Source organism: Cetorhinus maximus, chromosome 24, assembly GCF_964194155.1.
Source record: "Cetorhinus maximus chromosome 24, sCetMax3.hap1.1, whole genome shotgun sequence".
Classification (NCBI taxonomy): Eukaryota; Metazoa; Chordata; class Chondrichthyes; order Lamniformes; family Cetorhinidae; genus Cetorhinus; species Cetorhinus maximus.
This window is the reverse complement of record NC_135902.1, coordinates 28304322-28328264: the sequence shown is the minus strand read 5'-3', so window position 1 is coordinate 28328264 and position 23943 is coordinate 28304322. Positions and strand designations below refer to the sequence as shown.

At 39.3% G+C, this 23943-nt stretch overlaps 1 protein-coding gene across 10 annotated transcripts in view; it reads right to left on the bottom strand.

Moving 5' to 3' along the window:
* Positions 1–23943, bottom strand: part of tnrc6c1 (trinucleotide repeat containing adaptor 6C1) — a 205322-nt gene that overhangs the window by 19568 nt on the left and 161811 nt on the right. For 7 of the 10 annotated variants that reach the window (XM_078570926.1, XM_078570923.1, XM_078570919.1 and 4 more), the window contains 8 exons: positions 22855–22912; positions 17197–17342; positions 13179–13352; positions 9263–9403; positions 8614–8733; positions 7673–7756; positions 1598–1820; positions 522–689 (listed from right to left, as the gene is read on the bottom strand). In XM_078570926.1, coding sequence (XP_078427052.1) covers positions 522–689; positions 1598–1820; positions 7673–7756; positions 8614–8733; positions 9263–9403; positions 13179–13352; positions 17197–17342; positions 22855–22912 — 1114 coding nt within the window. The remainder of the gene's footprint in view (positions 1–521; positions 690–1597; positions 1821–7672; positions 7757–8613; positions 8734–9262; positions 9404–13178; positions 13353–17196; positions 17343–22854; positions 22913–23943) is intronic. The other 3 variants (XM_078570924.1, XM_078570920.1, XM_078570925.1) reach the window with 2 other exon arrangements.

The following is a 23943-nucleotide window of genomic DNA, read 5'->3' as shown; positions in this document are numbered from 1 at the left end:
TTGCTTCCTTTATTACAGTATTAAAACTCATCAGAACTAAACAAATTTCATATGTAAAACAAAGTAAAACAATTTATCACAGTTAACTTTGAAAATATCACAACTGTTCTGTGGTCTATTGTCCCAACTGAAATTTGCAAAGAAAATTCAGTACTCAAAGGGCTAAAAGACATCATTGCATGCTTTCAAGTTTGTCCTCTGTTTTAGCTGAATGTGCAAGACAAGAAAATGAACTGCTATGTTGATTCTGACATTGAAGTCAGTTTGATGTTTAATTCATTTTTTAAAAATCCATCATGTAGCTTGTTCTCAGCATTTTAAATGTGTACATATAGGGCCTTTTAAGAGATGGCCAAGCAAAGTGCAACTGAGCCTATTTTCTTTCAGTTTGTGAAGTCAGTAATGGGCATTAAGTTACATTCTTGCATTTTCCAAATCTATTGAGATCCTGCAAGAATTTAAAACCAACTAACCAATGAAGGATTTTGGCCTCCAAGTACTCTGCCCTTTTGGGCTCTTACCATGCTTGCTCTGGTTCTGGTCCAGCGATAAAGAATTGCTGCTTAAATTTTCCATAGAGTTTGGGTGGGTCCACTGCCTCAATCGAGATTGGGCTTGAGCTGAATCCTTCATGGATAAACCACCACTTAGCTCCATGTTGTTTACATTCATATTCGGGATCAATCCAGCTGTAATTGAAAGACATATTAAAACAAAGTGTATAAGTATAGAACGATTCCCTTCACGGATCATGTATACTTTGCCTCATCATAAACTTCTGATCCAATCAACTGAGTGTATCAGGGGTGAGGCTCCAAGAAATTGTGCAATTCTGAGCAAAATACAGCCCCAGAACATTAACTGAACTTTCGAACTCATTTAGTACCTGAACCAAAAACTTCCCCAAGTTTCATTTCTACATAAAAACCAACTCTTTCACTCTTCCTGACCCTAAAGTGTTATCGTAATCGTAGGGTGATCTCCTGTACCTTGACCACAGTTGTTGATGGTTGTGCACTATGTTTCTAAAACACTTTAGTTGCAAACATGAGCAAAGGGGTATATCTGCGTTATACAGCCATTAACATCTCTGTTCTCACAACATTATAAAGTAGAGTTAATGTTATTAAATGTCTCAATTCCTTTGTAAACACTTATCTAGGTTTGAGTAAGACCAACAATGATGGCTGGTGGCAGAAACTGAGGTACAGCTCGAATTTCCAAAACAAATTCATTTAGAAGCATCAGAAAGAATGGAGCTTACAACTGCTGAAAGATGGCACGAGGTTAAAACCAGAGATGGAACTGGATATATGGAAGTGCTTGCATTTGTAAAGCACCTTGCACATACTTATAACACTCAATCTGCTTCACAGCTAAAATATATTTTGCTCTAATTATAGGAAAATATGACAGCCAATATATCCACTGCCAGATCCCATAAAGAGTAATTGGTTCATGGCCAGGCAATGTCCTTTAAAATATAATGCGGGTCGAAGTAAGGATAGCAAAGACATTGCACAGCTGTGTATTTTTCAAAGAAAATTGAATTCTGCTAATATTAATGTACTAATTATTGATGGAGCAGTGTACTTACCCAAGGAATATGCAGGGAAAGAATTGGGTGATGTTTGCTGCTCTTTGGTCTGCAGGTCTGAAAGGCTGGGAGGCGGATGATGACTCAGATTATCAATGGTTACTTTGCCTGCAGATGGGTGCAATGGTGGATGCGGTGGTTGCTGTTTCATAAGCAAGGCCTGGGTCAGCTGCCGCTGGTGTTGTTGGATCTGCTGCTGCATGTTGTTGATTGTACGTGCAACCTGTAAATAAAGAAAACAAAGCATTCAGAAGTAGTGAGAATACCAGGCTTAAGCAGAAGTCACATTTCACTTCCGAAGACCAACTCCCTCCTAACATTATTCATACAAACATATGATTTAGGAGGAGTAGGCCACTCAACCCCTCAACCCTGCTCCACCATTCAACAAGATCAAGGCTGATCTGATTGTGACCTCCACTCCACTTTCCCACCTACCCCCATAGCCTTTCACCCCCTTGTTTATAAAGAATCTATCTAGCTCTGCCTTAAAAATATCCAAAGACTTCCATTGTTTTTTGAGGAAGAGTGTTCCAAAGACTCACGAACCTCAAGAAAAATAAAATCACATTATCTATAGTTTAAATGAGCGACCCCTTATTTTTAAACCGTGACCCCAAGTTCTAGATTCTCCCACAAGTGGAAACATCCTCTCCACATCCACTCTGTCAAGGCCCTTCAGGATCTTAAAAGTTACAATTAAGTTGCTTCTTACTCTTCTAAACTCCAGTGGATACAAGCCTAACCTGTCCAACCTATCTTCATAAGACAACCTGCTCATTCCTGGTATTAGTCTAGTAAACCTTCTCTGAACTGAGACCAATACTGTACACAGTATTCCAGATGTTGCAATGCCCTGTACAACTGAAGCGTAATCTTCCCTACTCTTGTAATCAATTTCCCTCACAATAAGTGATAATGTTCTATTAGCTTTCTTAATTACTGGTTGTACCTGCATACTAGCCTTCTATGATTCATGCACTAGGATACCCAGATCCTTCTGAATCTCAGAGCTCTGCAATCTCTCACCATTTAGATAATATGCTTCCTTTTTTAAAAAAAATTATTTTTGCCAAAATGGACAATTTCACATTTTCCCACATTATTTTCCATTTGCCACATCCTTGCCCACTCACTTAACCTATGTCACTTTGTAGCTTCCTTACGTCTTCATCACAACTTACTTTCTTGCCTATCTTTGTGTCATCAGCAAATTTAGCAACCATATCTTTAGTACCTTCATCCAAGTCATTTATATAAATTGTAAACAAGTTTGAGGCACCAGCACTGATTCCTATAGCACACCATTCATTCCATCCTGCCAATACTGATTCACGCAATGGTGACAGGTCTAGATCACCATGATATGGTGCTGCAGCGCAAATATCTATGTTTCCTTAAATGAAACATTGGTGAATAGTATTCATGAACTTATGAACTTGGCAACTCGTGCAGTTGAGTTCAGTTTTAATGACACTTTGTATGCCCAAATAGATAGTGTTGCCATGTGATCCCCTCTCAGTCCAGCTTTCGCAAACATCTTTGTTGGGTTCCATGAGAAACGAGTCTTCGATGGATTGACGCCTAACCTCCTACCCCTAGCGTATTTCCGAAATGTGGCTGATACGTTCGCTATATTTAAATCTGCAGCTGCATGGAATAATTTCCTTACTTGTCCTAATAGGCGCCATCCTGCACTCAAATTCACCTTTGAAATGGAGCAGTCAAATGATCTCCCTTTCCTTGACGTACTAGTAGAGAAATCTGCCAGGGTGTTCTGGACCACAGTCTACTGTAAGCCTACCTTCACTGGTCAATATACACATTGGGATTCTTACAGTTCCGCACGCTATAAGATTGGTCTTATTGGCAACCTCGTAAATAGGGCCCAAGCCATTTGCTCACCATGCAAGCTTGATGCTGAAATAGAGTGAATCTAAGGCATCCTGCGGGATAATGGTTATCCCGATCAGGTTATTTTGCACTCTATATCACACTAAATCATGAACGGGCGAAAAAGTGCCCAGTCCAACTCAGGTTACCGTGGAAGGGCAAGGTACCTTAAAAATTTGATCAACAGGTGAAGCTAGCCGTTTCACGCTGCCGCTATGCAGCAGCATCATGAGTGGCACTCGCCACTAACAGGAAGCTGCCGTCAAGCCAAAAAGATGTTCTGCCTATCACCTGAGTAATGTGGCATATGGATTTCAGTGCCAGTGAGATGCTTGGTATGTAGGCCGTAAGTCCCAAACTCTGGCAGGTCACATCAAACAGCATGTCCCAGCTACTGTTCACAACAGGCAAGGTACAGACCATACCCAACCAGCCAATGCTTGCGAAACTCAAGAGAGTGTCTAACATTAGGTATGATCCCACAATTGGATAACATTTTCCAAATAATCTTTAGTGTGCTAAGAATTATGCTGACACCCAATTTAAGATTGTCAGGCGGGTGCACAGTGTGGCATATTTGCATGTACTGGAGGCTACATATATTAATACACAGGGCCTTGTTCTTTGCAGACAGCCAGAACATGTACATACATCGCGCCGTTTCAGCTAAGTAGAATAAGTGACAGCCATTCGCTGTCACTGACTGGGCAATGCCTTGATCAATCAGGGTCAAGTTGCCTGGTTTAAATTTCAAACAATGCCTGACAGTTTACTATCAGTCACCATCACTGTTGCATTCTCCGTGGCAACCCATCTACCAATCAACACTGTCTTCTTACAGCATAAATTGTTGTTTCCCCTTATATTGATATTCTTACGAAGTGTCCTGATGAGTGCAAGACAAAAGATCTCTTTTTTAGCAATACCCATGCCAATATGTTACCCCCTATACCATGAATTTTACCAGCCACTTGGAGGTGGACCCATACATTAAGGCGCCTTGCCACAAGTGGCAGACCCGCCTGCCCGATTTTGCAGGCGGTGGAGGCGGCGTCAGGTGGGCAGTCTGCCCCTGGTCCAACTGAGGCCCTTAAGTGAGCAATCAATGCCCAATTCAAAGCCTCAACCCACTGCTGCTCTGATTTAACTGGTGATGGGAGAGGCATGCATCCAACATGTAGCCCGGCAAGTTTAGCCCTGTGGGCTGCTGGTCCATGAGAGGACCCCTGTTGCTAATTGGAGGTTCCACACCCGCTTTGCCTCCCCGTGTCCAACTTGGCTCGGTGAAGTCCTGGGTCTGGGGAAATCCATGGTTGCTCCTCCTCTCGGGCTTCCTACAATACCAGCAGTGGCCACTAATCCAGGTGTGGTGCAAAGCTGCTGGCTGCCAACTGATCAGCAGCAGAGTCAGGGTTTTCCTCCTGCAGATGGACACAAGTGCCACCTCATACTAATTAATTTTTCGAGCGACGGCCCTTTAAAGTGGGGAGAGTCAGCCAAGTGGAGGCAGGTTCACTCCTGAAATTTACAGAGGGGTGTGGGGAGGCCGCCCTCAGTGTATAACTCAGCCGCACCATTTTATGAAATGGGAACTATTGCAGTTGCATACTTTTACTACTAGAACTTCAAAAGCTGTCTGTTGCTATACCTAAACTTATGGCATTGTAAATGCATTTGGTCACTGCATCCTAACCTCCCATGGGCAAAGCCATTATATTACATAAAACTATTATAAACAGATATTGATGCTTCATAATCACCTCTTACTGTTGCTTTAAAACAGCTGATTAGAGGAAGCTTGGGACAGACATTTTGTCTTCCCAATACAACACCATAAAGTTTTTGTTTCAGTAACATTGTACATAAGTCAATGGAGCCAATGAGCTTTTTAATAACGGATGAACAATTTATATGATCTGAAGAGAAAACTGATCAAAATCTTTCAGATAAAAATCATCTATGAAAATCAACATAAATAACAGATGATGTATTATTTGAAATCTTTGGAATTAAACTTAAAAAGGTAAAGAAAATTTATAAGGAATTGAATGCAATTATAACAACATTTCTAATCAGACTTGTTTGGATTTTTAAAATGTCTGGTTTTGAAATGAGCCAAAAAATGTGTAAAGGTCATGCTGCAAGCAAAGCTTTCTACTACTTTCAAGACACAAGTATTGGAAGAGTTCAGTCATTGCAGCCCCATAATTTCCAAATGTTTAAGTGAAATATTGCCAATTGAATCTGGTGCATATTATATGCTGAGGGAAGGATCTGATCAAGGGAATATAACGCTTTTAAGCAGGAATTGAGCCTAGTCATTGAAATATGAAGCTGATGCAATTGTAGGGATACTTGTTTTTTTACCGTTTGAAAGTTTATTCAAAAAAACAAACTGAACAAGATATTCAGCCAGTTACCTAGTATCAATAGCAATTCCAAATAAAAACACCATAAACATGTAAGAAATGCAATTAACAAAGAACCCTTACTGAACTCAAGATTTGATCAAACCATTTGTGCATGTGAAACAATGGGTTGGCAGATCTATTAAGCAAATCAACATCTACCAGGCAGTGGTCTGATCTTAATTTTTAATAATTAGTTTTATATAGTTTTTGGAAGGTTCATAATAATTCATTTTTAAAAAGCAAAAACTTTAAAAACTTATACTGGGTCAGATTTTCTTCTCAGTGGCAAAGGAACAATTTTTGCCATTCACATCATGTGCAGATACCCCGAGGCTTTTCACAGGCGTATCAGTGGAGATTTCAGCTAAAAGCGCATCTGCTCCAGTGCAGCGCCCTCTATAAGGGGCTTGTAACATCTGTGAGCAGGTCAGGCTGCAGGATGTCTCTTCAACCAATCAGATTGAAGAATCCTCACTGCAAACTAAGTAGTGAAAAACAGGAAATAAAAATAGCTTACAAATCATTGTGCAAGAACACCAAATAAATATTGGGCAATACAAGGGAGAGATGAGAGAAAAATAGAAAAACTAAAATTTTACTTTAGTTTTTATAAAAATCAGCACCAGTAATTTTCTTGTCACACTTATAAAGTTAAATTTTTCAGAGCTAGAGCTTGTTCATTGATAATTATCACTTATTACGCTGTTAGAAACTCATTTACTTCTTCAACTAACTTATCCAACCATTTTTCAACCAGTGAATAATTACCCCAAGCTCACGTCATTACTTTGCCTACTGTGCCTAGACTTTCATTGAGGACTGAAATTGCACACTCTGTAGAGGAGCAGTGTATCACTGATAACACTTCCGGATTTCCACATTTAAATGAACACATACAGGTGCCAAAAGGGGCTGTTGGATTTGCCCTATACGAATGGTGAGCACTGTTAGCCCAACTATTATTTTCACAGCAAAATCTGGGCCAGTATGTGTATATATAAGGAAATACATGGCTGTTGGTGCACAAAATAGCTTTTATATTAATTAAAAAGCAGTACAATATTGCAAAATATTTTCTAGAATGAACAAAAAAGGACTCAACTGCTTCCCCAAGGATTTGCATACTACATCTTTACACTTGTAGCATGCATGAAAGGCTAAGACTTTTACTTTGTAATTTAACACATTTAATGGATTGTAGAATCAAGTGCTCAATTTTGTAGTTTTATATTGTATTTCCCAGAGGGTAAGTGTGTTGTTTTCTTGATTAAAGCCACATTTCCAGATAAGTCGTCTTCAGGGTGCAGAGAAGGAAGAAATACAATTTGGGTGAGGATTTATTTTCAACAGTGTCTCTTCTATGTAACTCCACAGATCTATGTAAAAGATCCACTGACTTGTTCAGAACTAAGGGGTTCAAAAAGGGAAGTTTGTTCTCTCATCCCTTGTCAAGAGTGCATCATTTCAACTGTGCTCTACCATCAGCTAGCTACCAAGAATAATCTCTGTTTAAACACTGATGACACAGTGAAGAATTTCAGGCTCATTATCATATTCTCACATACATAAATAAATTTGAAGTTAACAAAGATAATTTAGAAACTTCAAAAACCATGATGTGCAGAGAATACATATTTGTTTTGCGATCACTAATTGCACATCTTTACCTGTAGTTTGGCTTATACCTAAAAACCAGTTTCCTTTCATTATTAGCATCCGAATATGAAATGTCTTGAAGTTGGACTAATGACTGCCAGTTTGCTATACTTACTTGCTGCTCTTGTTGTCTAATGGTTCCAGAAACATTACGTTGAGCCTGTAACATCTGCTGCTGGAAGAGTAAACGCTGGTAGGCCTGCAACACAAATGGAAGATAAAAATGAGTAATATCTTAAAAATGAGGTGCTAGTGAATTTCTGGAAGCATTTCAACAACTTGATGCAAATGTTTCTGGCTTGATTTAGGCCAGTAAGTTTCTACGGATACTGCTTCTTTGCGTTTACTTTCCTGAACTCTTGCTGAAAGTCTGATTCATTATTTTGGAATAAACTGATTTAATTAACATTACATGATTTCCCTTATGACTGCAGTACTTACAAAGTCAATTTCTTCACACTAATTTTTCCAAAGATTCCAGTATAATTTCTGCTAAGTTATTTATTCTGACAAAATGATTTGTTTTTAAAAAGGAACACTTAATAATGGTATATTCAGTTCCAACAAATAGTGGTGATTCAGCTAATACTAATAGAACATTTGATTCCCTTGCTCACAATATTCCAACTCCCTTAAATGGGTAAGCGCAGCTTTGCAACTAGACAGACGTGCTGCATTTCAGTAAAAAAGGGAAGAAAATTAGGAAAAAGATCAAAGAACTTATGAGGACAATTAAAATATACATCCTGTCTGCCAATTGCAGTGACATTGGCATTAACTATGGGGAATTCTGGAGTTCAGATGGTTTTTCGTTTTTGACTAAAGGAAAGCAGTATGATGGGGAGGGGAACTATGGAAGAGGATCCAAACTAGTGCACACAATCCCTTTGTAGAACAGCATCATAGAAAACATATACCTATTTGAAAGCTGAATTGATCATGCAGAACCTATAAGTTAGAATACAATTGGTGTTTAGATGAATTTCTGATTACCATAAATTATCACTGTGGTTAAAGATTCCAAACCAGAAAAATGACTGCAGCAACATTACTTACCAGCTGCAGCTGATAGAGTTGGTTTAACATAGTCATATGCTGAGGATTAATTGGCGAGGCTAATAGTGCAGGGTTGAGACCCATGTTTTTTGCTGCAAACTGCAAGAGCTGTGCTTGAACCTTTAATGAATACAGAAAAATATTCAAGTATTTAGAAATCTCCAAGTCCAGAATTTTACATTTTGAAACAGTCTTTCCTGAAATCTCAATTGCTTAATTAAAAGTTTTAATTTCAGGACCATCTTTAAAACTTTTTGCATAGCTTTTATATTCTTGTTTCAAATGTCAATGGTACAGTGCAACAGAATATGCTATTTCAGATCCTTGGCACACTCCACATATTTCAGTTTCATTAGCTTGGCAAAAAGATAAAATGTAACAAAAAAATTTAATGACTTCTATTGTGAAGCAATTGATATATTGATATACTTTAAAGCCAGATTTATTAATTAATTACTTCAAAAATAAGTAAAATAAGCAATTAAAATGAATATGTTGGTATGAGGTATAAAAATCTTATATTGTAATATACCATTCTTTTCCCATGGCCTTCAAAAGCAGTGTTATATAGAGGTCCTAATGAATTTAGCAGTGGTAGGAATGAATTGAGTATTTCAGTTGGCTACTCATGATGAATAACTTTACATACCTGAGGGGATAGAAACTGAGGCACTTGAGCACGAAGACTAGGCTGGGATGAGTTAAGAGGTTGCACTGGCGGCTGCTGTTGCTGCTGCATGGTCCTGGCTTGTGCTGCTCCACTATTGCCAAACATACCTAGATTGCCACTCTGCAAATTCATAAGAGAAGAATGCCAGTTTACCAGACAATCACAAACAGGAAAACAATTGTACATCTTGGGTTCAATATGCATATGTCTGAAGGTTTACAGTAAAATTTCAGTGGAACATTACCCAGGCAAAAATAAGGACTGAAAAAAGTAAATGTCATTCATTTTAAAACTTGAAAATTATAGTCAATTTAGAACCATAGAACACTACAGCACAGAACACAGGCCATTCGGCTCTTCTAGTCTGTGCCGAAATATTATTCCGCTAATCCCATTGACCTGCACCCAGTCCATAACCCTCCAGACCTCTCCCAACCATGTATCTATCCAATTTATTCTTAAAACTTGTGAGCCCGCATTTACCACGTCAGATGGCAACTCGTTCCACACTCTCACCACTCTGAGTGAAGAAGTTCCCCCTAACGTTCCCCCTAAACCTTTCGCCTTTCACCCTAAAGCCATGTCCTCTCGTGTTTATCTCTCCTAATCTAAGTGGAAAGAGCCTACTCGCATTTACTCTGTCTATACCCTTCATAATTTTGTAAACTTCTATCAAATCTCCCCATATTCTTCTACGCTCCAAGGAATAAAGTCCTAACCTGTTTAATCTTTCCCTGTAACTCAACTCCTTAAGACCCGGCAACATCCTAGTAAATCTTCTCTGCACTCTTTCATTCTTACTGATATCATTCCTGTAGTCAGGCGACCAGAACTACACACAATACTCCAAAGTTGGCCTCACCAATGTCTTATACAACCTCACCATAACATCCCAGCTCCTATACTCAATACTTTGATTTATGAAGGCCAGTATGCCAAAAGCTTTCTTTACAACCCTGTCTACCTGTGACGCCACTTTCAGGGAATTATGTATCTGAACTCCCAGATCCCTTTGTTCCTCCGCACTCCTCAGTGCCCTACCATTTACTGTGTATGTCCTACCTTGGTTTGTCCTTCCAAAATGCAACACCTCACACTTTTCTGCATTAAATTCCATCTGCCATTTTCTGGCCCATTTTTCCAGTTGGTCCAGATCCCTCTGCAAGCTTTGAAAGCCTTCCTCGCTGTCCACAACGCCTCCAATCTTAGTGTCATCAGCAAACTTGCTGATCCAATTCACCACATTATCATCCAAATCATTGATATAGACAACAAACAACAATGGTCCTAGCACAGATCCCTGAGGCACACCACTAGTCACAGACCTCCAGTCTGAGAAGCAATCATCCACTACCACTCTCTGTCTTCTCCCATACAGCCAATTTTGAATCCAGTTTACAACCTCTCCATGGATACCAAGTGTCTGAAACTTCTGAACTAACCTCCCATGTGGGACCTTGTCAAAGGCCTTACTAAAGTCCATGTAGATAACATACACAGCCTTTCCTTCATCTACTTTCTTGGTAACCTCCTCGAAAAACTCTACAAGTTCGTTAAACACGACCTACCACGCACAAAGCCATGCTGACTATCCTTAATCAGCCCTTGGCTGTCCAAATAATTGTATATGCGATCTCTCAGAACAGCTTCCAATAATTTACCTACTACTGACGTCAGGCTCACTGGCCTGTAATTATCTGGTTTATTTTTGGAGCCTTTTTTAAACAACGGAACAACATGAGCTACCCTCCAATCCTCCGGCACCTCACCCGTGGCTAAGGACATTTTAAATATTTCTGCCAGGGCCCCTGCAATTTCTACACTAGTCTCCCTCAAGGTCCGAGGGAATATCATATCATTCCTTGATATGTAACCAACTTCAATTCTTTAAATTTAAATATTTAACTCAATGTTACGAGCAGCACATATTTATACATGAAGCTTAACAAAAATACTAATATCCTGTTTATTTGTATATTTCCAATGGTTTAAAGACAGATGGCTGGTCTTGAGGGAAACTTGTTCAACATTGTTGAGTATGCTAAATTAAGGCTGCAATTAAATGTGCCCAGTGGTGAAGCATCAGGACATTTTTGACAGCTATCTGAGCATACAGCTATCGTTCTACTACTGGATTGAGTCAAAGTCAAACTCCATTCTTGCTTAAAAGCACACACACACATACAAACAAACACACTTTTCTCACTTTTAACATTTTCAGTGATGGAAAAGAGCTAAAAGGGTATTCAGCTCTTAACAGAAATTTAAAAGTAGTACAGTAAACCGAAATGAAATGAAAACAAAGATCGAAAAGTTTACTATGCAGTGGGTGTAATCTTAATATAGCTGATGCACAGCAAAAGGACACAAGTTTAGTGGTCTCCAACAATCTGTACAAGACTAGCATTTGTGCCGTCTTGCAAACGGTTACCAAACACACTATATAAATCGAGCATCATAGTAATTCAAGATAGTTTATCATCTATTGTTGGGGGGAAGGTGAGAATGTCAAATTTGTGGGCACTTTGGGATGTTATACTGTATACTGTTATATAGCTTTTAACATATTGCTAAGCAAAAGGGCTACTAACCCTAACAAAATTTTTTTTACCAGCATGGGCCAGAATTATTCAAATATACAGCTCTACACAAGGTAAAAGAATCCTAACCATTGTAAACGTAAGAACATAAGAAGTAGGAGCTGGAGTAGACCATTCAGCCCTTGGAGCATGTTCCACCATTCAAAAAGATCGTGGCCGATAGCCTTCCTCAGCTCCACCTTCCTGCACTATTCCATATCCCTCGGATGTCTCAGCACCCAAAACTCTAATCGATTTTGGCCTTAAATACAATGATAAAATAAATGCTGCTGTTACAGACTACAGGGCCAGAAAGTTGATTCAAGGAAGTGACTGAATCTGAGCTTCTTATTTTGGTGTGCAAAATTCAAAGATGCAGAGTAAATCCTATGATATTTACAAATCTAATCTCTGAAAGGGCTTTACACAACTCCATGACCTCAGCATTATTTTGGAAATATTGGAAGGGCAACTTTAAGCTACAAAGCTATGCAGCATATCCTTCAAAGATTAGTACAAAGTTTGGAAGATTGTCACTTAAGGTGGCTTTTATATTGCAAGACCAATCTAGTCGTATTCTCTACAAGCTCAAGTTATTAGATTTAACTTTAAAACAGCTGGCTGTTTTAAAAAATAGTGCACGGAATTTACATTCAGGAATGAAGATGCTTTTAAAATTTATGAACAAATTAACTAAAACATTTTGATAAGAACAGAAAGGGAATTTGAAAAGGAAATTCTCCCCATGACTAATGTGTTTGTATCCTGGTATCAAAAAAATACAATGATATTGACTCAACCTGCAGGTAGTGTGTAAGAACTGATTGCTTCTTTAAATGGAACAAATGTTGAGGCCCTCCATAAAAAACACAGATCAGATCTTCAAATGAGATGCACACCATGTTTTTATACATATATTTTCTCCAGTTTGCATTGGAACAGTTTTCCAAGCGAAAGGCTGAAAGCATAATTTTGTTAATCCAAAAACAAAATAATTGAGTGAGACAGGTAGGGAAATGGAAGGAAATGGATTGTACATTTCCCCCTGGGCTGGTCAAAGGGCGTCATATCTGGAGATGAAAATGGTGGCGGGTGGGGGGGGTGGGGGGGAGAGCATCTGAAAAATTTACAAATTACAAGGTTAAACCAATCATGTTGAGTCAGAAAAAACATTCCATGTAACCATCACAAAATGGTCGGCAAGTCTCTTAATATTTGTGCACAACAAAACCATTTCTCCTCCCTCTAAGTTCAAGAAGCTCGTTATTTTAATACTGAGTGGGTTAAAGCAATAATTTATGAATGGCCAGCCTTACCTGTCTAGAAGAATTCAAGTTTTGCATGCCCAGCCCCGAGGCAATGGCACCAAGGGCCTGATTAGGGTGTGCACTGTTTGAAAGGGCAAGCTTCAGGCTTGGTGAAGGCAAAAATGGTGAAGTAGGAGACTCTTCCACTAGGCCGCCATCCTGATTGGAAAAAGATAGGGTGAGCTATGCAGTGCCAACCATGGCCCAGCACCGTTATCAGGGAAATGTGATGGAGGTCACAGCAAGCACGTAAGAGGTATTCCATAGTTTTCAAAAGAATTTGGTTCAAAGGATGATGGAAATGCGTGTTTCAGAGACAAAATGATGGTGGGGAGGGTGGGGAAGAGAGACAGAGAAGGAAACAAAAAAAAAGAAAAACAGCGTTAAGGTGCATTATTAAAAATCTTTTGCATGCTAAAGATGAATGTGCAAAGGTTAAAAACAGCAGTTACTGCAATATTAAACAAACAACTTGCAGGCAAGACAGAATAACAGTGACAGTATATTCATGACCTCCATTTCACAACATGGGCATTATGCTCAAACCAAAAGGTACAGATGTCAACCTTCATGGGTCACAGCATGTTATTCAACCCCGATTTCAATAAGTTTGGTTATATACATTAGCCTCATATTAAAATAGAAAACCAAATATTATATCTTTGGAAAATTTTTTTTGGTGTTGCCTTGCAAAATTCACTGGTTGTATGTTAAACGTTGGCACAATTACTTAAAATATTACAATTCATGAAATTCCTCCTGCTCCACAAATATCCCCATCCTCAAAGATGGGGGAAGCCCAGCACATCAGTGCAAAAGATAAGGCTGAAGCATTTGCAACAATCTTCAGCCAGAAGTGCCTCCCCAGCCAATTTGATTCATTCCACGTGATATCAAGAAACAGCTAAGAGCACTGGATTTTGCAAAGGCTATAGGCCCTGACAATGTTCCGGCATTAGAACTGAAGACTTGTGCTCCAGAATTTGCCACGTCCCTAACCACGCTGTTCCAGCACAGTGACAACACTGGCGTCTACCTGGCAATGTCGAAAATTGCCCAGGTATGTCCTGTACACAAAATGCAGGGCAAATCCAACCCAGCCAATTACTGCACCATCAGCCTCCTCTCCATCATCAGTAAAGTGATGGAAGGGGTCAACAACAATGCTATCAATTGGCATTTGCTTAGCAATAACCAGCTCACTGGCACTCAGTTTATGTTCCACCAGGGTCACTCAGCTCCTGAACTCATTACAGCCTTAGTTCAAACATGGACAAAAAAGAACTGAACTCCAGAGGTGAAGTGAGAGTGACTGTCCTTGACATCAAGGCAGTATTAGACCAAGTGTGGCATCAAGGATCCCTAGCAAAACTGGAGTCAATGGGAATCAGGGGGAAAATTCTCCACTGGTTGGAGTCATAACTAGCACAAAGGAAGATGGCAGTGGTTGTTGGAGGTCAATCATCTCAGCTCCAGGACATCATTACAGGAGTTCCTCAGGGTAGTGTCCTAGGCCCAACCATCTTCAGCTGCTTCTATCAATGACCTTCCTTCCATCATAAGGTCCGTAGTGGAGATGTTTGCTGATAATTGCACAATGTTCAGCACCTTTCACAACTCCCCAGATATTGAAGCAGTCCACTTCCAAATGAAGCGAGATGGACAAGATCCAGGTTTGGGGTGACAAGTGGCAAGTAACATTCACACCACACTGGTGCTGGGCAAAGATCATCTCCGACAAGAGAGAATCTAATCATCGCCCTTGACATTCAATGGCATTACCATCACTGAATCCCCTACTATAGGCATCCTGGATGTTATCACTGACCAGAAACTGAACTGGACTAGCCACATAAATACTATGACTGCAACAGCAGGTCAGAGGCTTGGAATCCTGCAGCAAGTAACTCACCTCCTGACTCCCCAAAGCCTGTCCACTATCTACAAGGCACAAGTCAGGAGTGTGATGGAATACTCCCCCACTTGCCTGGATGAGTGCAGCTCCCACAACACTCAAAAACATTGACACCATCCACGACAAAGCTGCCCACTTGATCGTTGCCACTGTGGAGGAAGTGAATGTTTGTGAATGGGGTGCCAGTGTGTACCATCTACAAGGTGCACTGCAGGAACTCACCATGCCTCCTTCAACAGAACCTTCCAAATCCACAACCACCTAGAAGGACAAGGGCAGCAGGCACATGGAAACACCACCACCTGTAAGTTCCCCTCCAAGCCACTCACCATCCTGACTTGGAAATATATTGCTGTTCCTTCACTGTTGCTGGGTCAAAATCCTGGAACTCCCTCCCTAACAGCACTGTGAGTGTACCTACACCACATGGACTGTAACTGTTCAAGAAGGCAGCTCTCCACCACCCTTCTCAAGGGCAATTCAGGATAGGCAATAAATGTTGGCCTAGCCGGCGACACCTATAGCCCACAAATGAATAATAAAGAGACATCCAACCTGTCCTATTAAAAAAGTCAAAATATTCTTGTCATTAGACATTTGCACAGCAGGAAATGTTCTTCGTTGTTTAACTTGACATAAAGCTTACCTGAAATGGTATTGACATGGTTCGCTAAATAAACATTTCTGTAGTTACATAAAATCTAATTAGCGAACCAACCAACAAATTTGTTAAAGATCATGTTTTGCAGCTGACAACTTGCATTTATAGAGAACTTTCAACATAGAAAGCATCCCTATGGCACTTTAAAGAAAAGGTGAAAAAATAAAAAGTAATAGGCAAGGGAACAGGTGCTAATTAATAAAGGAAGCAGTTGGGGGAAAAAGCATGTATGCTGCATATCCAAATGTTACTGCAATGAAGCCAAGGCTGATATATTAAATGCCAAAAAAATCACAGGAACTAAAGCTCATTCTTGCAGTCAAGCAATAATTAATTAAAATCAATAAGTGAGGCAATGTAACACAAAACATGCATTCTCGGAACCAAATAACACCATAGTATATAGTGAAAATTGTGCAGTTTTATTCACAAATGACAGATGATGATTTAAGAAACAAACTCCAAAACACAGTAAGCATAAAACATCAGACAGATTCTGCTGATATCCTTAAGGCTTTTGACTTCTGCACGTTCAAATTCTTGGAGAATCACTTTCTAGAAAGCTCAGTTTACATGGCAGAAACAGGTTCATAATGTGCCTAACACAAAGAATATCAATCTCACTACAATCTGGTCACCATAAAATCATTAGCCTCCCATTTTACTATATTCAAGACCTTAATCCACTATACACCACACTCCTCAGTATAAGACTGCAGTCACTCTTATAACTGCAGCTATAATAAACCCAGAGCTCTCTCTTTAGCCATGAAAACACAAGCCATGAACAATCTCAATTACTAAATATACAAATTTACTGGGGTCATGTGCAAATAACTATTATAACTGTAGCAAGTAGAGTTTCAAACAGGTTAGTAAATCATCTGACTTTCAGCAGTGATAATCCAAAACATTGGTAAAAGGGGATATTGATAAATTCACAGACCAATGAATTGAGACTTCCAGATTTTTAAAACCAGAGTAGAAAAATATTGACACTCTGCTAGCAGAAAAAAATTGCAAGGTTAAATTCATTTTAGTTCCCATGTGCTTTTTTTTTAAAAAAAGGGTTCAAATTTCACACCAAACTTGATGTCAATACAAATTAACTTAGCTATGGAGAAAAGAGCCTTTGGATTCACCCCACTTCGATTGATTACATTTCTTCAAAAAAAAACACTCCAATTTAAAACTTTACATTTTACTTCTAGAAGTAAACTTAAATTTTTCCTACAGATTACAAGTGGGATCTGCAAGTTTCTTGAATTGTCATGAGGTGCAAGCATTTTCCAGTAAATTTTGTTCTGCTCTGAGTATACTACTCCATTAGAACCCCTAGAGTTGGCCATTTTATTTTTTAAATATAAAGCAGTTTTATTCACTAATCTAGGGAACTTGTCATCAGGCATAACTATTTTTTGTTCTTTTACTGTTACATATTCATAACAAACCTTGTCAAAAAACGTGGGCCGATCCATGGAAGACTCTTTGGGGATAGAAGGTGGTCGGCAGCCAAGTGGTTTAGAAACTATTCCATTGTAATCTGACATTCCCATTCCACGTTTGTCCATCTCCACTTTTTTTTCCAACAGAGCACCTGGAAAAGGGGAAAATCCATCTTAACATAAAACAAAAAGGAAAAGGAAAAAAAAACAGAGAAGACAAACATTAACTTCAACTAAAGACATTGCTTGGTGGCTGTAAATAAAGAGTATATACAAAAAGAAACTAACACAGGTGGTAGGAAGCACTGAGAAGGGAGAAGATGAGATTATGTTAACAATTCACCATACGCCGACATCCCAATTTATGCCAAGTCATCTGGTGAAAGTGGAGCAAAACTCAGAAATCTGACAGGGCCAAAAGAGAGTAGAGGAAGGTGAAAATGGAACTGTAGGAATGCCTATGGAAGATGTTGAATAACTATTACTAAGGTTAAACATTCAAAAGGAAACTATAGTTAAAATTTGTGAAACCGCAAAGCATAAAAGCCACCATGTCTAGTACATATGTATTCCAGAATACTGCCCAAATGTGAAGAGACACAAACCATATTTTTCCAAAAATCTTTTCAAATGGGATTTTTTCCCCTCAAGGATGTGAGGGTGGTAAATGTTTAAGCTTTGTTCAAGGAAGTGAAAGTGGCAAACTGTAAAATTATAGACCAGTTAAGTTTTACTTAGATTACAGATAAAACTTATAGAAATTGTACTATAGGTGGAAATTAGCAATCACCTAAAAAGGCACAGACTAATCAAAAGCATTAGTATGGTTTTGTAAAGGAAAGGTCACGCTGGATTAACTAAATTGAATGCTTTGTGGAATTATAAAAGTGTATAGATAAAAGAAATGCAGCAGGGGGATGGGAACCTGAGCAGGGAGACAGAGGAGGGGGAAACAAGAATAGAAACAAAAGACAGAAAAGAAAGAAGCAAAAGTAGAAGGCAGAAAAAACAAGGGCGAAAAACAAATGGAGTCATAGTACAAAATAAAGCTAAGATGACTAACAAGGTTAAAAAGACAAGTTTAAAGGCAATGTATCTTAATGTGCGGAGCATTCGCAATAAGGTAGATGAGTTAACAGCACAAATAAATATAAACGGTTATGATATAGTTGCAATTAGAGAGACATGGCTGCAGGGTGACCAAGAATGGGAACTGAACATCTAGGAATATTTAGGAAGGACAGACAAATAGGGAAAGGAGTTGTGGTAGCACTGTCAGTAAAGGAGGAAATCAATGCAATAGCGAGGAAGGATATTGGCTCGGAAAATCAAGATGTGGAATCTGTTTGGGTGGAGATAAGAAACACCAAGGGGCAGAAACCGTTGGCAGGGGTTGTCTATAGGGCCCCAAACAGTAACAGAGATATAAGGGAAAGCATTAAGCAGAAAATCAGAGACGCATGCAATAGGGTACAACTGTAGTCACGGGTGACTTTAATCTGTAATTTGGACAACCAAACTAACAATAATACCATGGGAGGAGGATTTCCTGGAGTGTGTATGTGATGGTTTTTTAGACCAATACGTGGAGGAACCAACTAGAGAGCAGGCTATCGTAGACTGGGTATTGTGCAATGAGAAAGGATTAATTAACAATCTTCCCTTGGGGAAGAGCGACCATAAAATGATAGAATTGTCCATTAAGATGGCGTGAAGAAGTTGAATCCGAAACTAGGGTCCTGAATCTAAATAAAGGGAACTAAGACGGTATGCGGCGCTAGTTGGCAATGATGGTTTGGGGAACCTTACTAAAAGGGTTGACAGTGGATAGGCAATGGTTAATATTTCAGGACGTATGCATGAATTACAATTATTCATTCCTGTCTGGTCCAAAAATAAAAAACAGGAAAGGTGGCTCAACTATGGATTACAAAAGAAATTAGGGATAGTATTAGATCCAAAGAGGAGGCATATAAAGTTGCCAGAAAAAACAGCAAGCCTTAGAATTGGAAGCACTTAAGAATTCAGCAAAAGTGGCCAAAAAGATTGAACAACAAGGGAAAAATGGAATATGAGAGTAAACTTGCAGGGAACATAAAATTGACTGTAAAAGCTTCTAGAAATATGTGAAGAAAAAAAGATTAGCAAAGACAAATGTAGGTCACTTGTCAGAAACGGGGGAAAATTATAATGGGGAACAAAGAAATAGCAGAAGAATTGAACACACATTTTGGTTCAGTCTTTACAAAAGAGGACACAAATAATTTCCAGAAATGCTAGGGAACCAAGGGTCTGATGAGAGGGAAGAATTGAAGAAAATCAGCATTAGTTTAAAAAAAAAGTGGTGCTAGAAAAATTAATGGGGTTAAAGGCTGATCAAAAAATGGGAAAGATCCCCAGGGCCTGATAACCTACATCCCAGAGTACTAATGGAAGTGGCCCTGTAAATATTGGATGCATTGGTGGTCATCTTCCAAAATTCTATAGACTCTGGAGCAGTTCCTACAGATTGGAGGGTGCCAAATGTAACCCCACTATTTAAAAAAGGAGGGAGAGAAAAAACAGAGAATTACAGAGCAGTTAGCCTATCAGTAGTGGGGAAAATGCTGGAGTCTATCATAAAAGACATGGTAACAGAACATTTGGAAAGCATGAATGGGGCTAAAGTTTATGGGTTTATGAAAGGGAAATCATGCTTAACTAATCTACTGGAATTTTTTGAGGACGTAACTAGTAGAATAGATAAGGGAGAACCAGTGCATGTGGTGTATTTGGGTTTCAAGAAGGCTTTTGATAAGGACCCACATAAGAGGCTAGTGGGCAAAATTAAAGCACATGGGATCAGGGGTAATATGTGGTCATGGATTGAGAATTGGTTGACAAACAGAGTGGGAATAAATGGGTCTTCTTCTGGATGGCAGGCAGTGGCTAGGGTGTACCGCCAGCTCTATATAAAAATAAATGACTTGGATGAGGAAACCAAATACAATATTTCCAAGTTTGCTGATGACACAAAACTGGGCAGGGTTGTGAGGAGGATGCAAGGAGGCTTCAGGGTGATTTAGACAAGTTGTGTGTGGGCAAACACATGGCAGATGCAGTATAACGTGGATAAATGTGAAGTTATACCCTCCAGAGTGAAAAACAGAAAGGCGGAGTATTATTTAAATGGTGATATACTGGGAAATGTGGATGTACAAAGGGATCCTTGTACACCAGTCAATGAAAGTAAACAGGCAGGTGCAGCAAGCAATTAGGAAGGCAATTGGTAGTTGGCCTTCATTACATAGGGGATTTGAGTTCAGGAATAGGGTTGTCTTACTGCAGTTATAAAAGGCCTTGGTGAGACCACACCTGGAGTATTGCGTGCAGTTTTGGTCTCCCTGCCTAAGAAAAGATATACTTGCCATAGAGGGAGTGCAGCAAAGGTTCACTAGGCTGGTACCGGGATTGGCAGGACTGTCGTATGAGGAGAGATTGTTTTGACTGGGCCTGTATTCACTAGAGTTTAGAAGAATGAGAGGGGATCTGATCGAAACATATAAAATTCTAACAGGGCTAGACAGACTAGATGCAGGGAAGATGTTTCCCCTGGCTGGGGAGTCTAGAACCAGGGGCCACAGTCTCAGGGTACGGGGCAGACCATTTAGGACTGAGAAGAGGAAAAATTTCTTCGTGCAGAGGGTGGTCAACCTGTGGAATTCTTTACCATAGAAGGCTGTGGAAGTCAGGTCATTGAGTATATTCAAGAAAGAAATTGATAATGTTTTTGGATATTAGGAGCATCAAGGGGTATGGAGAGAAAGCAGGAATATGGCAAGATAGAGAATCAGCCATGATCATACTGAATGGCAAAGCAGGCTTGAAGGGCCGAATGGCCTACTCCTGCTCCTAGTTTCTATGTTTCTAGGTGTCGTATTATAGATTTTCAGAAAACATTTGTTACACTGCATCATATGAGACTAATGTTGGAAACATTAAGGCATATGCCACATGGTTACAAGATGGTTAAGTTATAAAGAAGACTTTCTGTTCCACAACGAAAAGTACTTCATCGATTATAAAACAAGGGGATGTCCTGAGGTAATGAAAGGTACTATTGTGATGGAATCTGTGGTTTCAAAGCTTGTATTTTTTGAGGCAGACTCTAACTGAAAAGAGAAACTAAGAAAGGAAAGTGAATTTCTTGTTTCTAGAGGAACTAAGGCTGAAACTGCGATTGGAAACCAAAACTTCTGGAAAGCAAACTGGTTGGAACCAGATAAAAGGACATAGTACCATCTGAACTCAGATGATGATCCCAGTGGTGCAGTACACCCAGACTCCTGAATCTCAGAGCTCTGCAACCTCTCACCATTTAGATAATATGCTTTCTGCCAAAATGAACAATTTCACATTTGCCTACATTATTGTTCCATTTGCCATATCTCTGCCCACTCACTTAACCTGTCATTTTGTAGCCTCCTCATGTCCTCTTCACAACATACTTTCCTACCTATCTTTGTATCAGCAAATTTAGCAACCATACTTTCAGTCCCTTCATCCAAGTCATTTATATAAATTGTGAAAAGTTGAGGCCCCAGCTCTGATCCCTGTGGCATACCACTCATTACATCCTGCCAACCAGAAAAAGACCCATTTATGGCTACCCTCTGTTTGCTGTTAGTTAGCCAATCTTCTATCCATTCCAATATGTTACCCCCTACACCATAAGCTTTTATTTTCCGCAATAACCTTTGATGTGGCACCTTATCAAATGCCTTCTGGAAATCTAAGTACAGTACTGGTTCCCCCTTATCCACAGCACATGTGACTCCTTCAAAGAACTCCAATAAATTGGTTAAACATGATTTCCCTTTCACAAAGTCATGTTGACTCTGCTCAATTACCTTGAATTTTTCTAAGTGCCCTGCCATAACATCTTTAACAATAGCTTCTAACATTTTCCCTATGACAGATGTTAAGCTAACTGGCCTGTAGTTACCTGCTTTCCGTCTCCTTCACTTTTTGAATAAAGGGAGTTACATTTGCTATTTTCCAATCAAATGGAACCTTTGCTGAATCCATGGAGTTTTGGAAAATTAAAACCAATGCATCAACGATCTCATGAGCTACTTCTTTCGAGGCCCCAGGGGTTTGTCTGTCTGTAGCGCCAACAATTTGCTCCATACCACTTGATCGCCAAATAAGTTGCCCTGGTTCTTTTTTCCAAGTGACCGGCTGGTTGGGGTACCTTATGACTAAGCAGTAATTAAGGGAGCAAAGCCATTAAAGGTCAAGGTGAGGGCGACCATTGATATCCCTACCTTGTCACCCAGCCAGAGACAGGACCCACAGACTGGGCAGTATGGAGCAAGACCCAAGGCTACCATAGTTCTTTTAATTTTCTTTCACCAAGGAAAGTTAGGTCGGCTACCAAGGTGCAAGATTGCTTTTATGGCCATTGTTTACTCTATAAAAATAAGTTTTCATTATATATATTTTTGCTTAAAAAGTAGCAGGTAATGTCCTCCAGGGAATAGAGGGGCAAGCCTGGCAACAAGGTCTAAATCCAGCATAACAAATGTTACTCTTAAGTAGAAATTAGGATGCCCAGTGAATTATGTTAGAAGTTTCCAAAAGAACAGGATTTAGTCCACTTCAGCGGTTATCTCTCAGACTTACCCATTGCTTGATCAAGATTCAGGTTATTACTTTTCAGAGCCTCTTCTGCTGGTTCCCTCTGTAAATTAAATATATGCAATATTTAATTCTTTGATAATTGGAGTTAGAAATAAAACTTGAGCACAGCAAAAAAGTTAAGATTATTTGAGGCAACATACTTAAAAGGAGCTACATGAAATAACAAGAATATTGCTGTAAGTACCTGCAAACTGTTAGTCACAAGAAAGTTTGGTTTGTTTACTAAAAAGATTACTTTCAATGAAAAGCATTTGTCCTGTATGTGCCCCCAGCATATCTGAAACTGACCCCTGCAATGGTTGTTAAGACTCAGTCTGTTTGGGTACTGTCTGACCAAGACATAGGGTTTCATTTTTGATGTACTCTAAGTTTTGCTGTGTTCACAACTTCTAGTCTGCAATTGTACATAATATTTCAAACAGATTAGATTACTGAAGAATCTGCATGACTATCCATCTGACTAACATTTGTGGTATATCCCCAGTTCCACAAAATTAAGTACTGCAGGCAATATGAAGTTACTCTTTAAAAGATAGGAATGGATCTAATACAATGCTGTGCACAGGTGGAGACTATTAAAAAAAATTCTCGCTCCTTGTTTCCATCTGCAAGGATTTTCTTCCTCAGAACCGATGAAATCAGGAATTCCTAGTTTTAATTGAAAAAAGGCCAGAGAATTTAAAGCAACTGTTTATGACCATTTATAAACACACCTGATCTTATACAAAACTTCACCATCAGATCTCATTTCTGCCTGTTGTTTCTCCAGAAACTCAGCAAATTGCCTCCACTCCATTTGCTTTCTTGGTTTTGCTGTTCTTTCCTGATAACTGAACCCACAAATTTATCATTTCTGCAAAGTGAGTCAATTTTGACTCCTCTCAAATTATAACTTCCCAATTTTTACTTCTGCCCCATGGTATTTAATCTTTCACCACAGTAAACAACTGCCTCCCACCAATCCTTTTATAATTTTGAAAATATTGTTACTAGGTCATCTCAAAGTACCCTGGTTTCCTTATTTACATTTTTCAGCAAAGGAGTAGATTAACTGTTTACTACATTTATCTA